The sequence below is a fragment of the Haemaphysalis longicornis genome, unplaced genomic scaffold (assembly GCF_048455015.1).
Source record: "Haemaphysalis longicornis isolate Haplotype H1 unplaced genomic scaffold, Haemaphysalis longicornis Haplotype H1 scaffold_4, whole genome shotgun sequence".
In the NCBI taxonomy this organism is placed as follows: domain Eukaryota; kingdom Metazoa; phylum Arthropoda; class Arachnida; order Ixodida; family Ixodidae; genus Haemaphysalis; species Haemaphysalis longicornis.
The window spans coordinates 204,993,023-205,010,079 of NW_027526361.1; the positions used below are offsets into that span (position 1 = coordinate 204,993,023).

General features: G+C 46.4%; 1 protein-coding gene across 1 annotated transcript in view; it reads left to right on the forward strand.

Annotated features, from left to right (window-relative positions):
• LOC144179617 (uncharacterized) overlaps window positions 1-16,816 on the forward strand; it is an 87,839-nt gene extending 71,023 nt beyond the window's left edge. Inside the window, exon 5 of the mRNA XM_077708037.1 lies at window positions 16,173-16,816. Coding sequence (XP_077564163.1) covers window positions 16,173-16,307 — 135 coding nt within the window. The 3' untranslated portion in view covers window positions 16,308-16,816. The remainder of the gene's footprint in view (window positions 1-16,172) is intronic.
• Window positions 16,817-17,057: the final 241 nt, after the last annotated feature.

Genomic DNA, 17,057 nt, shown 5'->3' on the forward strand with positions numbered 1-17,057 from the left:
GTAGGCTCTTCAGGAACCTAGGGATTCGGAGGTGGTGGCGATTCCAAACCACCATGCTGTCTTTGTCCAGCCATTCGATGAAACGCTCGGAAACATAAGTCTGCATATGTGCTTTCAATGTGAACGCATTCCAGTTTTGAAAGACTGCTTTACTGCGACACGATATTTGCGGCTCGTTCTTTGCTTTCGTTTCTTCGTCGTTTGACTCGGATAATTCGGACAGGCAAACTGGCCACAATTCATCCGCCAGCTTCCTTACAGCCACAGCTCTCCCGCGTGCTCCCGTTCTGCGCACATGCTGCCAAGTGCACCTGGCAATAGGCAAATGCTTCTTTTACGTAGCGCAAAAAAAGGTACGGCACTAAGCGCTTGTATTCACTGGCGAGGCACGCATGCAGGCAACCATATTTGAGTGCTCCGTCACTGGTTACGTCGGACTCCGCGGGATTTCCGTACTTATCCTTGCAGAGCACTTGATGTCTGTTGGACGTTCCTAACTCTACCCCACCCAACGCAAAGTACTCCAATGTGATCGCGATTAAGAACATCTGTGTTGAAGCCACCGACGGGTTGAAACGGAGGATGCGACGCACGCCGGTGTTATTTCTGCGGGGCGTGCGGGCGCAGTGGCACGAGCCGCGCCATGTCCGTGCCGCATCGGCCATATCCGTGGCCGTGTCCAGTGTTACCAAGCGAAGAAATTGACAGCTAAACTTTTCAGTGAATACCACATATACGGAAAACAACAGGACGTTGTGTCCCGTTTACGTCTCGTCCGCATCTCTTTTGCGCTGTTCAAAGGTCGTTGTACCAATACGTCCAAGCTTGTATACCTTAGGCTAATTCTTGTTCCATTTCGACGAGGTGTGGAGTGTACGGTGTTAATAGCGCATCTGGCTGCTACTATAGCGACCAGGGCTCGAATCGGCCCGAAACCATATTTTTTACTCTTTGTAACAGCGCCCATTTTGGTACCTTCCATGTCGACGCCGACGAGAACGAGGACAACGCCTACCACTACGGTCACTATTTGCCTTTAGTGATAAACGCGCGGCTCTCCCCCCAAAACAATCGAAAATCTTTCAAGGATTCTTGGAAATGCGTTGGCATCACGTTGTTCTCTTTCGGGGGCTTTACAAGATTCTCCGGCGGGCACAATTTTTATTTGGCTTTCGGAGCTGACGGCTGACCGTCTTTGGCACCCAATTAACGTGAAAAACTGGGCGTATTGGTCCATAATCGAAGAAAAGCAGCGCAAGAAACAGACAAGGACAGAGGGAGGACGACAAGGACTGTGCTGAACTTCCAGTCTTTGTTGCCGTATCTCTGAGCAAACGGAAGTCGTCCGCAAAGAAACTGTGCGAAAAGTTCCACATTTCTGCTCTTGTGAAGGCACGAACAATTCTTCAGTTGCTCGTTTCTTTCAGTTGTTCATTTCTTGCAAAGTCATCTTTATGCCTTATCTTCTGACGACCCTTTTATCGTAACTCGAACCAAGTACTAGGATATTTTCAGAGTAACGCTCAAAAGATCACCCAGGCCTTCTCAATTGACATAAAAGATCTATTTTACTATTGACACCACAATATCATCCTTAAATGCGTGGGACCTTCTATTGACAACTACGGTTCTGCTGCTTTTCAAAACGTTTCGGAAATTTCAGTTAGTGGGTTTGTATAACTGTTAACATTTTACCTGTAGTTACCCTACATCCTGTTTGAATGGACGCCCAATTTGCAAAAACAGGGCGTGTGTATTGGGTCCTGTATCGCGCCAGTTCTTAATGATTTTGTACTCACTCATTCCGATCGTCTCATTCACGCCTTACTAACTCACACGGATGTTCTGAGTGTGTTTCGTTGTCTTTACGAATTTTTAGTTGTTTTAAACTGTGACGCGCGGGCCATTGAATGTGAAAGCAGGAAGGTGCTGGATTTGTATCATGACGCAATGTTCCCATTGTCTTAAGGCAAGAACTCCCAGTAAATGGCCAAATCAGATTTTTTTAACATTCGGTTTCTGTTTAAAGCTGTTATCTGTCGGAATCATCATCCCAGAGCCAACCAACCACTTCTCCCTTTCAACTCGGCGCACTGAAAGCCAGTTAGCCGTGATGTGCTTTAACCTCATAAACCCGACTTTTTTTTTCAAACTAATTCATGTTCCCGGGTGTTCTTCTAAATGTTCGGGGCTTCATAAGCCTACAAAATGAATATAGAGCTAGAAATGCAACTATTAAACTGATTTTAGTGAGGCAATTAATTAGAACATTTGCCAATTGAAAATGTTAGTGACGAGAACATTGTTTTGCTTGTTTTGCTAAATGTTAAGACCAGATGAGCCTACAAACTAAAAACAAGCTTTTTAGTAAACATGTTTGTAGATTTACCAGCTGGGGAATAAAACTAGGACCTCTGTCCTGTTTGACCTCAACGTCTATTTTGTATTCCCTCTAGCTTTTTACTTCAAATATGTATATGTCTCAGCGCCCCTTCCCTCCTCAGTTTTCATTCCGGTGAAGCAGGTTTACTCATGCTGCTCCTGGGCTCCTCCCCGCTACCACCGATCCTTCTCTTGCAACGGTTATCACAGCGATCATTCCCCTCGCCACTACTGATGCCTCTTTCACAAGTGGCGCAGTCGGCTGACAGCGCCCGTAGCGACGTGCACACTAGCGTAGAACCTGCCGTACCGCCCAGCCGACGGCTGCCAGCGGCGTCGCTCCACGCTGCGGTTGAAGGCTGAGTTGCGACGCCGCTGGTGGCCGTCGGCAGAGTGGCACGACAAGTTCGACGCTAGTGTGCACGTAGCTTAAAGACGTCCGAAAGCCGACGCTTGCGCCGCCGCCGAGAAAGTAGACGCCTCCGTTGCCGCTTCAAGTTCCACCTCGCCCACTAGCTGCGCGCCCGTGCCGGTTGAACGGAACTTGCCGCATTTGAACGCCGGCGTGAGCACATTATTATTCTTTAGCTCGAAAGTCATTCCGAGCAACATCGTCGCGCCGGCGGCCCTCATTAGCCAACTGGTCATTGTTCACGAGGATGGCTTGGTGGGCTAGTTGGTGTAGCATCATAAAGGGTTAACAGCGCACAAAGACGACGACACACAAGGAAGAGATCTCTTCCTTGCGTGCGCCGTTAGCCCTTTATGATGCTACAAACTAGCCCACCAAGACATCCTCGTGAACTTCATTTCCACTTCTTTGGGCTCTTTCAACTGTCAGCGCTTGTCCTGTCATCTCCTCCTTGTGTGTCGTCGTCTTTGTGCGCTGTTAACCCTTTATAGTCATAGTACTTCTGGCGGAAGAACAATAATAAATCTCAGTCTAGGCGCATATAAAGTCGTTCTCTCTACATTCTCCAGTGTATTTAACGCCTAATTAGGCGCCTATCCCCCGTTGCCGGTTTAGACATGGACGGGTTGGGGGGTGAAGGGGGGGCATGCACGCACAGCAGGGCTTAATGCCGCTACCGATGACATACCGGTTGTGCTGGTGAGAGATTTAAACGTGGTAGTCTCATGGCTCAATGCTCCCAGTCAGTGGTCCTCTGCAATCGAGAGGTTTGGGCCTGAGTGTGTTTGTTGCACAGACAATGAGATGCCTACGACTGGGCAGCGAAAGGGACACCGAGGTGAGTGTCCACAAGTAAAAAGGTCGAAGCCGTCGAGGTGCTAACTCGCATGTCACTCGCACGGACGCGTGTAACTCACTTGGAGGAACAAGAGCGGAAACTTAAGCGTCAGCCCGAACAGAAGCGTTAATGGGCGCGAAAACCACGGAAAGACGCTGCCGCGGCTGTTGCGCGGGAGTTTCAGGTGGTCGTGTAGCTGTGATTCCCTCCCGGGTAAACAGCAACTGGTCCTCTTGACTCTTAGCCAATATGACTCGTTGAGCTTAAAGGGCATTCAGAGCGACATGTTCGACAGTATCTTTCACTTCTAAGCACCCGCTCATGACCGGTTGCCGGAGTATGCGTGCACGGGTTGGAATATTAGGGCGGGGGGGGGGGGGGGGGGGGAGATGGGGGGCACGCGCAGGTATAGATTTCATACCATTACTGACATTGTGTTAGCGTGAGGTTTAACGTGACCGTCAAACAGCCTAATACTACCGGTCCGATTTTCTCAATGGTAGAGTGGATTGGGTTGGCGTGTTACACAAACAGTCAGATGCCTACGACGCAGGAGGGAAGGTCCGCTGGGATAAAACTCGGGTCTTTTCCAAATTTCATTCAGGTAATTGGCTAGGAAGTATTCTCAGTCGTAAATTACAAACAAACGTGTTTTGTTTCGTGCACTCCGTTGGGGGCGTGCTGCTTTGCAGGTCATCCTTCTTCACAGAGTGGAAGGGCACTGAATATTTTTGTCAACTGCTAGGCCCTGCACTCGCTTCACGTTCCATTTTACATTGCACGTCAGCGAGTACAAGCGCCGACGCGGAGTTTCCGAACGTGCTAAAGCAACTGGAATTCCAGGTTCTCGTCTGCCGTCAGGCCGAAGCGGCATCAGTCTAAGTGTGGCCTATTGGTTGTCATTGCTATACGTCACTCGCATTTCGGGCAATCGCACTCAACTCCCTTGCTGCTCTCCAACGCTCCTGGAAACATATAGTTTCTTCGGTCATACAGCGACGCCGTTAGTTTTTAACGCACGTCAAAGATTTAGGGCGAAATACTTTTTTCCCCATTGAGATAAAAAAATCAGCAGTTGTGAGAGGCGGATGGCCCGAAACTTTTTTGTGCTATGTGATGTGCTATGTGAAATCGGAACACGGCTCTGGAACGAAAGGACATAAAACGCAACAAACACAAAATGACCATGGCTTAATTGTCGGAAGTTTACATCGCTTGACTCGTTGCACCGTAGCACGTCAGGCGAAGCCGTCAGTTTGCCTGGTGCTCGTCGAAGCTGCCGGACTGACTGAAATTACTTCGACGTTAGATTTACCACCAAACTCTGCACCGGTTAAGCGCAGTCCCTGATGACAGGGAGAGAAGCCGGTTGGGGTACAGAAAGCCTGCAAAGCCATTGGTGCGACATTTATTCACGTAAGCTGGCTTCAGCGTTGGAGGAATTTCGGGCAAAAGCTGCCTACATCCAGCGAAAGACGTAAGAGTATTCCGCATGGACTCTCCTCATTTTTGCGCGTCTTCTCGACTACCCCTCATGGATGCGGTCGGATCCGTGACTGGAGGGTAAACTTTCCTACCGCCTGCCCGGACCTTATGCGATATTGGCCCTGTCTCCCACTCCCCGCATTTCTTTGACTTTGTTGTTTCCTCTACCTGATCCTGCCCGCTTTTTCTGGCCGGGCAGTATTGCAACTTCCAAAAACGTCACGCATTCGCGGAACGCTCATGCAATGCTGACCGACGCGTTGGGAAGCTTCGCAGTGGGCGGGCGTTTGCTCCTGTTCTGCCTACGTGCCTGGAAACTATGGAAATGGCGACAGCCGCACCCTAAGCTGTCGTGTCCTTGTACACGACAGCAGGAAGAGGACGTGTAGCACAAAATACGTGGTCGCCGACCTGTCACATGCTGGCCGTAACCCTTGTACGCAGAGTTCCAGCGCCCTACCCTTACACCGGTGCTCATAAAGTGAGGCAACTTTCTTGTTTAAGCCACTACCGAAGGACCTTCCAACGTACATGCTTTAGAGCCTTGATCGCAACGAGAAAATGTCAAGGCATCTAACTATCAAAGGCCAAGTCTAAGCAGACCAACTTCCAAATACAGCATCTTAGGCAAAGTGTATGGGCCACACCTTTCCAAATAGACTGGCTTCCCCACCTTCTTTTCTGCATTTTGATTTTCTAAAGCCGGTCAACCTAGATGCTGCGTTTAAAGATTTCTAAATTTGTGCAGAATGTGTGGGGACCATCGACTGATAGGCGCAGGACTACCTCGATAAGTCTCGTGTGGAAAAGCATGGAATGTGAGCTCGGCGATCGGCTCAGTAGTCAATTTCCTGCTGCCGTCGGTGGACAAGAGACCGTGTACGCCCTTCTTGAGTCTTCCTCCTCTATAGGCCATCACAAAAGAAAAGCCACAAATTATAGGGGTAGTCTGAAAATCAGAGGCGTGATTTCAAAAACTTGATAGTTGCTGGTTTAATGCGTGTAAACCGACTCAATAGACTGGTGCAAAATTGGTCCACTGCGTTTGCAATTTTAACGCCTGTTTTATACACTGGCTACATATCTGGGTGTAGTGGTGGTGACGAGCAGGTATTAACCTAAACTTAGTTTTGAAGGAACGAACTCCGGCCCACCCACGAAGATGAAGGCATTAGAGTAGGGCGTTTGGCACTTTTATTTATCCGCATCGCATGGCCATGCAGATATATCTAATCAGCAAGGTCATGTGCCGCCAAATCCACGGATGATGATGATGTTGGCGTTTAATGGCGCAAGGCCAACAAGGGCAAAGAGCGCCAAATACATAGTTGTTTGATGAGGAGGGAACACATAAAATCAGTTAATGACTATAAGCACGGCTGGTGTAAAGAGCCAGGGTGAAGAACATGAGCGGTTAAAAGATAAATAAGGTGGCTGGTGTATAGGACCAGGGGTGAAATTATGGGTGGTATTAGATGAGTTGTAAGAAATGAACTTCAGATAGAAACTTAAAGGTGCGCTGAACAGAAAACATGGCATCGTCCCCTAAGAAGTATGACGGGTGTGGTGGAATATGTCGTGTGTGTAGCTGTGGGAAGTGTTTGCGTCGTGTAATGTCGAGTGCCTTACATTGTATGAGGATGTGGATCACGGATAGGGCCTCTCCGCACCTGCTGCACAGAGGTCTTGGAGATCCAAATCCACGGAGACGGGACCAGAAAATGCAACCATCGTCCGAATGAGACATTAGGCACTCTGATGAAAATCCCTGAGGCGTGTGGATGGGGCCAATTCTTCGTATTTGCAGAAGGGTTTGCTGAAGGGGTAGTTGGTACATTGTGCTACGCAGAAAAACAACGCAAAAGACAGGAAAAAGTAAGGAACCACAAACCACAGGCGCTAAACTCGATTTTGAATATCTCCCCTAACATTATAAAGAAGCGTTACAGGTGAGTTCAATCAAGTAAACCATCGTTGTTCCAAAGTTTGGTAGCATCTCAAAGCAGTGTCAAAGCCCAGAGCGCATGTTCATAGCCATCAGTGCTTGCATCCCCTACCACAAAATCAAAGTTGACACTTAGGCCATGCGACAAATGACACAAAGCACTTTCTGCCACTCTGACAGCAAACATCCCCTTCATTATTTCGACATTCGCCCGAAGTAGTGCACACATCGTGAGGCATCGGCACGTTTTCACGTGTACATTGTCGTTTTGAATGTTTAATAGATTATTCAGCGCTTCTACTTTTGTGAAACCTCGCTTTAATTTATTGTTTCCTTCTCTTCAGGAAATTTAGAACTTTTTTCTAGGGCATTCGAGTGGGATCCGTGTAGTTCCTCGTTTTTACACCCGTTTGCGCCAGCGTTTTTCCCGCAAAATTCGTTTGTCCTCTTCAATGAAGGCACCAGTGGTCGTTCTTACGAGGTATGGCCCTTGTGAAGTCGACTTCAAGATCGACTGAACTTCAACCTCACCATGTGATTTGAGGTTGGGTTGAGGTAAAAGGCTGCAACCTGCGGAGTGAGAACCTCATATGACGAATTTGAGGGTGAGGTTAACGCTAAAACTGAAGTTGACGCGAGGCAAAAAAAAATAAGCCCCGACCCATCCAGTGGGAAATCGGCTGAAACAGTGGGGCTGTGGTTCTGTAGTGTGGGTTCAAAGGCGAACGGGTGCTCGCCTGAGCGCCATCGCCGTCATCGCGCAACTTCTACGGTTCCTGGAAAGGTATCTGGAGATGAACGTCAGCGGCAGGTGGCTCCCTGTCTTCTCCCTCGCCTAGAAGGAAAGAGAGGAACCCGCGATTAATTGATTGATTGATTGATTGATTGATTGATTGATTGATTGATTGATTGATTGATTGATTGATTTATTTATTGATTGATTGATTGATTGATTGATTGATTGATTGATTGATTGATTGATTGATTGATTGATTGATTGATTGATTGATTGATTGATTGATTGATTGATTGATTGATTGATTGATTGATTGATTGATTGATTGATTGATTGATTGATTGATTGATTGATTGTTGTATCCCCTTTGGAACTGGGTGATTACGTGTCATCTTTCCAAGAAATACTAATATATCTCTTCTTTTAGTATTAGTGCTGCAAGGGGGCTAGCACAATTTTTTTTCTTTGGCATGGGGACATATTGAACATTACAGATTGAGCAGACGGAAATATCCACCTCCCCATCCGCAACTCACCAAAGAAGAAGCGACGCAGTTAAGAAGACTCCAAACTAACTCTTTCCCGCACGCCTCACAGTTGCACATGATTCATCCCAGCCTGTACAGTTACGACTGCCAATTTTGCGGCACCCCCAACACTCTCTACCACATGGTGTGGGAGTGCAAGGGTGTGAAGGAACTCCCAGAGGTCCTGGCGCCATCGACGGAGCAGTGGGAGGCCCTGCTGTCCAGCGAGGTCCTGGATGACCAGCGCGGCCTGGTGATCCGGGCCAGACAAGCAGCTGAGGGCCATGGCATCCTGGACTAGGGACGCCACCCACCATGAATGGTCAACGCTACTACACTGAAGATCATCCAACTCTCAATCTTCCTTTTATATGAATCAATAAACGTTTATTGCTCCTCCTCCTCCTTGGCATGTGGCAGCTGTCGTGGGCATCATTCCCCTCCTCGCTTCCGTCCACGAGCAGTCTAATCTCCTTTTAGTCGTTTCGACACCCTTGAAGTTAACGCCATCTGGTTTACCCTTAAATCCTAGGGCTTCTGGAAGCCGAATATTTCCCTCTAGAAGGTTTGGATGAATACACTCACATTCTAAAACTATGTGCCGTATAATTTTCGTTTTTTTTTTCCTCATACAACGCATACTCCGCCATTGTATGTATACTTCCCCACAAAGCTCTTAGTTCCAAAGCAACCTGCCCTAGCCTCAAATAGCAAAGCACTGCTCTTGGAATTATCGTAAAAATTTTCTTTTCTGATGTGCAATTTCTCTGCCCTGTGCATTTCTAACGACGTTTTAGCTTCTGTTTTTTTTCTCGCCATTTATTCGTTTTTATCTGCCTTGCTTCTTTTTTGGTTACCTTGGCTGTCTTCAATTCTCCACTGTTCTTCCCGTATTTCATCGTTAGCCTTCGAGTTTTCCTTAAATACTACGTGTTCCCGCTTTTCATGTATAGGTACCTAAAAACTTTAGCTGCCCACCAACGTTGATCCATTGGTCTCAACCTCGTCTCAAAACATAATTTACTTTGCGCATCTCGAACTTCATACGACGCCCAGCCCATATGTCTCTGCGCTGCTTAGTTAATTGTTTTTCCATGCGCTCCTAAGGCCAAACGGCCAACCACTCCGCTTCACTGCAAGGCATGAAAGAGTGTCTTAATTTAATAAGGACACTGCATATGCAAATGCGGCACCGGAAAACATTACTCCTTTCCACAATACTTCCTATTTGTTATACCTCCCCAGAGCTCTATGCTTCATTATAGCTGCGCTGCGCTTTCCTTTATTCTAAAAGTTGCTCCTCGTAAGTTCTTAAGTTGTAGTCTTCTTCGTTTATCCACACCCCCAAGTATTTATATTCCCTGACTCTGGGCAATTCCCCATTCCCAATTGACACTGAGTAAGTGCTGAGGTCATTGAAAACCATCATTCGTGATTTTTTAGTACTCTAACTTAACCCGAAGTCTGTGGCTCATCATCATCATCATAATCATCATCATCAGCCTATCTACGTCCACTGCAGGGCAAAGGCCTCTCCCATTATTCTCCAATTACCTCAGTCCTGTGCCAACTGTGACCAATTTATCCACGCAAACTTCTTAATCTCATCTGCCCATCTAACTTTCTGCCGCCCCCTGCAACGCTTGCCTTCTCTAGGGATCCACTCTGTTACCCTTAATTACCAGCGGTTATCTTGCCTTCGCATTACATGCCCTGCCCGCGGCTTCCTGGCCACTAATATTGATGAGCCGTTGCATATCGCTCTGGTTGTCAGCTAAAAGAAGACTGTCGTCTGCGTGCAGCATTCCCGGAATACGCGGTTGTGCCACTTCACCTTGCCACTTCTGCATTAGGTTGAACCCTAATTCACTTTCTTCCATCCAGTTGCTTTTTTTAATCCTACCATTTAAAGCATGAACAGAATTGGGCTCAAAGGGAATCCCTGTTTTAGTTCTCGATGGGTTTTGACCTGCTCTTCGCATTTCGGCCCTTCACATGTCAGGTGCACTCTATTGTCTTTATAGATTGCTATAAGAAACTGCGTTAAGTCTTCATCTAAGCCCGGGAGTTTCAGCAGCCTCTACAGCAGTTCTCGGTTTACGTTGTCATATGCCCTTTTAATGTCCAAGAACCTAATCCATAAGGGTCTATTGTGAGCTTCCGCAATTTCAAGGCACTGTATTATCACAAACAAATTACCATCCAAGCACCTGTCTTTCTAAATCCATTCTGCAGTTCCCCAAGGATTTCATTTTCTTTCATCCATACTTTAATTTCGCCTGCATTGCGCTGCTGAGCACGAGTACGCGGATTCGTTTCCCGGGCGCGGAGGCCGCTTTTTCGATGGAGGCGAAAAGCGAAAACGCCCGTGTGTTCGAGATTTCTGCGCACGTTAAAGAGCCCCAAGTGGTCAAAATTAATCCAGAGCTCTCCACTACCGCGCGCCTCATCGCCAGCGTTGCGTCGGCGCGTTAAAGGAGCCATGAAGAGAAAACACAAGTTTGGTTCATTCAAAAGATTGTCTCGTTAGAATCATACTGACACCACTTTTAACGTAAACTTCGCTCAAATAAGCTACATAATTAGGAAAAACGGGAATGGTCATGCGACCCACCAGCTCATTTCCCGCAACAGAACCTATGATGTCACATGACCTAAGCTCTGCGATTGGCGGAGGCTGGCAGAAGCAGACGCAAATTAGGTAGAGCTTACAAACTAAACGAACGAGCGATTTGCGCTTAAATTTAGGGCACATTCTTTACAAAGCAATAAGAATGATGGGACAAACAGTGGAAGTTACGAAAGCACATGTAAACATAGAAGTACTGATGCGTTCTCCTGTTCGTACTGCGCACAGCATGCTTGGTTTAGCTGCACAGCACTACGGGGCTTGGGGTTGTCTCAGACGACACTGGCCGATTGACGCAAGCAACGGTGTCTTACATGACCCCGTTTGTCGAGCGAGCACTGTTTCAGGGAACGAATATTTTCTCCCAGAACAAAAACAAGCCAGGTTTAAATGCGGGCAAAAACAAACCAAACGCTTGCCACGGTATGGTGGCGCCATCTAGGTTACGGAACGTAAAGAAACGCGGGAAAAAACCAACACCGCTGTACAGGGTGGAGACAACCTTTGAACGGTCCCCTGCCGCCGCAATTGGGCCAACGGGCTCAACGCGTTATTCTTTTCGTTTCCCACGAGACTTAGCAACGCGAAACAGACAATATGATTCAAACTTCTTCAGTAAACCGCGTTGCGGCGATAATTTTAGCGCGGTTTTGACACAATGAATTGCTTCGGCGGTGAGCGAGCAACCGAAAATGGCGGCGCCAGCGTATACGCGTCTCTACCCTGTACGGTGGATGCGTGAATGAAGGTATTCTAGGCTGCAGAGCGGTCGGTTCCTGTGATGTCATTTGGGCCCACGAAAACGCACGATTGAGCGGGAAAATTAAAATTTTAACCTAAATTGTTTAATTTCTCAGTGAATAAAGCACCGTTTGTATCCGGGCAAGCGCTGGGGCCACTATAAAACACGCAATCTTTCGAATAAAACCAACTTGCATTTTCTCTTCATGGCTCCTTTAAACACTACAATCAATCAATCAATCAATTTCGCCTGCAGTACGAGTCTATACACCAGTGACGTTGCTGTGAGTGGTCTGTATGAATCAATACTGGCATTGTTGCCTCTGCCTTTATATATTAAATTCATCTTGCTTTCTAGCCAATCGTCCGGTATTTTATTGATTTCTATCACCTTATCTATTGCCCTCACAAACGTTGCGTTAGTTTTTGGTCTAAGCAGGTTAATCAGCAGTATTGGTATTCCGTCCGGGCCCACTGCTGTTTTGGGGAACCCTTTCGCGCTGCTTATTCCAATCAAGGCTGCTCAAATTTATTTCCCTTTGCGCTGTATTTTGCAGTGCTGTTGTTCTCGGTGTAGGCTTCGCTTCTTGCATTTGCCTAAACTTCTCACTAATTACTCGATGAAGAAGCGTCAATTAACCATTTTTTTATGAATATTATTCCTTACGCTTAGTGATTTTACATGGTTGCAATACTTCTTGGATGAGCTTTTGTCCTTCACTATTTCGGCCACCCATTATTGGCTTTTATGTTTTGTCTTTGCGTGCACCATTTTCTGCACTTCTAGTTTTTTATCCGGCTAGATATCCCATTTTTCCTTTACTGATTCCGGTTCCATAACAGTTCTCTTTGCCTCTATGTTTTCCCCGTCTGCAAAACGACTGTGCCCTCTATCGGTGGACCTGGGTACCAGTTTCTGCGAGCCCGCCGGCGTGTCTTCGAACCAGCATGTATACCTGCGTGACGAACCACATTGAGCAGACGGACGGAAAGGCTCGACCTAGAACGGCTTAGAAAATCAGTGCACTTGATTTTGCGCGTTGACACCGTCCTACCACATTTTATCATTAAACAAGGTTCTGTCAAATTTCACTCATTTATTCATTCGTTTCATTTATTTTCATTTGCTTAAGGACCCCACCGGGTCTATTACATAAGGGGTGGATACGCAGGAAAATAGAACATTTGAAAACATTAGTTTTAGCAACACCAGGTGAGTTGTTACATTTGCCACGAAAGCTGTGGGCAAGTGGTTCAAACAATGAAGCAGGGAAGGTCTTTCCAATCTTTGGCTGCGGGGTGAGAAAAGATGCCGTAAACGTAAAATTTCTGGTACGATGACGGCACACTTGAAGTGAATGACCGGTGCGGTGTGAAATGTGTGCCAGGGGGGAGGATTTAAAGGAAGTGCGCAATTTCACCGCGCGTGCGCAATAAAGCACCTTATAGCGGAGCGCACGACACAACATGGGAATAATCATTATCGTCATGGCTATCTTCAAAATGCAGAGCCTGAGAGAATTCTTCCTCTGTACCATTAGCTTTTCTCGGCAATCACTTCTCCCAGCATTTTGCCGATGGTCTTAGCTTTTTTTTTTACAAAGGTGTGACAAGGGACGTATTTGGTGGGGAGGCCGAGGGCAAAAAAGGGCGAGATAACAGGACATACGCTCCCAGCAAATATGTGTTGTGAGGTCACATTTAAATGGGTTTCCTCGTATTCCCCTACCAAACCCTCAATAACAATTTACATCATACTATGCGTATGCAATAATTTATTGCCATACGCTTATCGATATTTTTTTTCAAACGTCATACTCATTGCAATGGCTTTTATTTGGCTACGCCTTTGATTGGTAAAACAAATATGATGACGTCTACTTTTGAAGATCGGGTAGCATGACACGAATGTGCACAAATGAGGCACTAAAGCAAAAAAGATAGAAGTCTGCTATATAGTTGCACGCAGTGGCATAGCCAGAAATAAATTTCGGGGGGGGGGGGGGGTTATACACCACCGGGAAAATAAAAACAAAGAAATACTGCACCGGACGCGCAAACAATATACAGCCGACTCCCGTTAATATGACGTATCCGGAGACCACGAAACACTTGGAATTAACCAAACTTCCAATTAGACAAAATGCCCGAGAACAGCGTTGTTACAAGTTCGCAACACATCCCCCTTCTGGGTTTCGTTTAGAATCTACGACAGTCTCCCATTCTAGAATGCGACAATGGCTTTCCACGGGCGCGGAACCTTATCACTCAAATTGAAACCTGAAGCGTACACGACACAAACAGCTCACACGGCGTTGTGCCCAAAAAAGCAGGTTGAGTGTCTCAAAAAAGATAGATCCGTACGCGGGCGCGAGTCTCAACTGGCCTTCCGGTTTATCAAGTGTGCACCGCCTTAGTTACGATAATTTTTAACCCGGGATACAGAAAGATTTCTATGACGCCATATCCGTCACAGAAATGACGCCAGTTAAACGAAGCAAACGGCCTGTAAAGGGTGCACCTCTGCACACAGGGTTGTCTTGCGGGGAAGCAACCTTTATTACTAAAGATTACGTTACACTTTGGGCTTTTGGTGTTCGGGTTTTATATTTTAGCACGAAAGTGTTTTATGACAGAATACACCAAGATTTCGCTAACGTCATATCCTTCGCGGAAATGACGCCAGTACACCCTCGCCGAAGCGACACGCCAGCATGACGTCACTCGCCAAGCACACCCACAAGACAGCCTCAGACCCGCAAATCATTCTCAGCTGCAGATTTCGCTATGTACATTTCACTTTCGTGTTTTACCGATTCCAATGACAGAGGGATCAACCACAGTGTTTTTAAATGCAGAGCATTTCAGTAACTCACGATGTCACCCGCGTTGACGACCGTAGGCGTCCGTAGTCGTAGTCCGCACCCCTCCCCCTACACGATATAAAAAAAATACTATCCGGCGCCTGGTTTCGATCCCTCGACCCTGCGGGCGGAACGCAATGTACATGGTGCTCTACCCACTGCGCCACAAAGCCGACACAGAATGGGAGGCTACGAATGCGCCTTATATCGTTGACTCATTCAAATTACTGCTGACGAGCGCTCTCTCGTCAGCAGTTGCCACAAGTGCAACAACATTAACGTAACGCAAACTACTTAGAAATGCTCTGCATTTGATCGTGCCCCTCGCGAGGGGGATGTTTCACTGCGTCGCCATGCGAGCAGTTTGCCATTATAGTTTCCGCCCGCTCCGGTCGGTGTCGCCACGGTTCAAACCACGGCAGGGGTTTGTACTTGCTTTTCCTCCTGCACGTGCTGGCGTTGCACTGCCACTTTTTTATTTTAACCAAGAATGACAAGCCCCGCGATGCAATTTATTCGAAATTAATTCCAATTAACGGATATAATCAGGTTTATCTTCAAATTATCCTGCATTTTCTGCCATTAGATTGCATTTAAAGTTGCCGGTAGTATGGCATCACTTCTAAACTTGTAATTAACCAGGAATTTCAATTAAAAGTATCATCGAGCATCAACCCTCAGTTTTCTGCATGGAATAATTTCGGGGGGTGTTCCGCCACCGGAACGCCACTCCCCTTGCCTTGGCTACACCTCAGCGGCAAGTATGAGATCGACGCGAAAACAATCGAGCACATCTTATTTTCAGCCGAAAAATTTGCCCATCTCCCACATTAGCAAGAAAAACTAGCTCAACAAACTTTTCTTAATACTTAAGAGCAGTACTTTAGCTCGCCCTTTATGAGAGAGGAGACAGAAAGAGATCGAAATTTTTTGAAAGCAAGCGCTGATGTTGGGTCCCCAGCACGATGAAGGGCCTTCTAGTCTTGGGCCTTCCAGTGTAGTCGACCGCTTCTCCTAGGTTTGGAGAGGCACTGGATACCATGTGCTATACAGGGGACCGAATTTGCAGGTGTTATGGTTGGATGGGTGGTACATGGTATGTTATAAGTGGTATGGTATGGTACGGTACGGTATGGTATGGAATGGGGTGGTATGGTATAGTATTGTAGGGTATGGTATGTTATAAGTGGTATGGCGTGCTTCAACTGCGGTATACCTGAATTTGCAGGTGGTATGGAGAAAGTGCGGTACTTGGTACATATCGGTCATATTCCGCAGTGTGGAAACATGCATTTGATATTTTTACAGCTGTGCTCATTCGTCACATGAACTTGCGCCGGGCAAGTGCATTTTTTCTTTGTGGTGCTCATCAGTCTTTTTATCAATTACATTGTTAGACCTGGTGACTAACGGTCGACATTTCTTTGTGAATGGTGCATGTGTGAAAATGGTGCCTTCCTCCATGCAGTGCGACGGAACCAAAGTTTGGAAACTTAAATTAAGCCACAATTCGTTTTGCCGACAATGAATTTTCCCAGATAAATTTTATACGGTCTTGTTAGCTTGATACGAGTAAGAGTGTCGTACTTTAGCTACAAACATATTTATTACAGGTGAACTACTACGTCAGGACAAACATTTCCGAAGGATGGGTGGTGTTCGACGCTGACCGTGACGAAAACACGAAGTGCTCAGACCCAGCCAGCTTCGAACGGCTTGCATTCATCAATTCGACCCTGAATTCGTGACGTTTTCTCCACCCGACATCAACTTCGGAGGCTGGGAAACCAACACCTTTGAAATGTGTTTTATTGTGCGTTCTAAGGAATCAAGAACCATTTTGTGTACTGTACTGTTTCCACTGGTTGGCGACAAAGCCCTTCCCAGAGACGATATAAATGTTTTTATACTTTTTGAGGAGCTAACTTGTGCGAGCAATTTTAGTGGCGTCTGGTAGAGCAGATCTGCGGGACATATGAGACGCACGTGTGTTTTTTGTTGTTTTTTTTTCAGAGACATCAGAACTTCGTAAAAACTTCTTTAGATGGGTGTCTTTCCCACCTGGACAAATATGGTTTGGTGGTTGATCACTTTTGGATATGTTTCATTCCTCAGTTTTTTTTCGGTTATATTGGTGACATAAGAAACATGCCTTTACAAGCGTATTTCGCCTATTTTTGCATGCACCTCAAAATTTAAATATTATACTGTTCAGTGCAGGTCTTAAGACCTTAAAGGAAGTGGGAGAAAGAGGGAAGTTGGAAGAGATTAGAAAATAAAAACTATTAAAGGCCGATTTGTACTTCTTTTTGTCACACTAGAAAGTAAGTTTAGCACTTTTCACAAAATCACTGACCAATTGAAAGTTGGCCTAGTCACGAATAAAACAGTTTCGTATAGACCATTCTGAAAAGAGAGCGATTGCCTCTAATAAGGGGAGGGGAGCTCAAATGTTACTAATATATTCCTGCTCATCAGGTGGAATGGAGTGAAGTTTC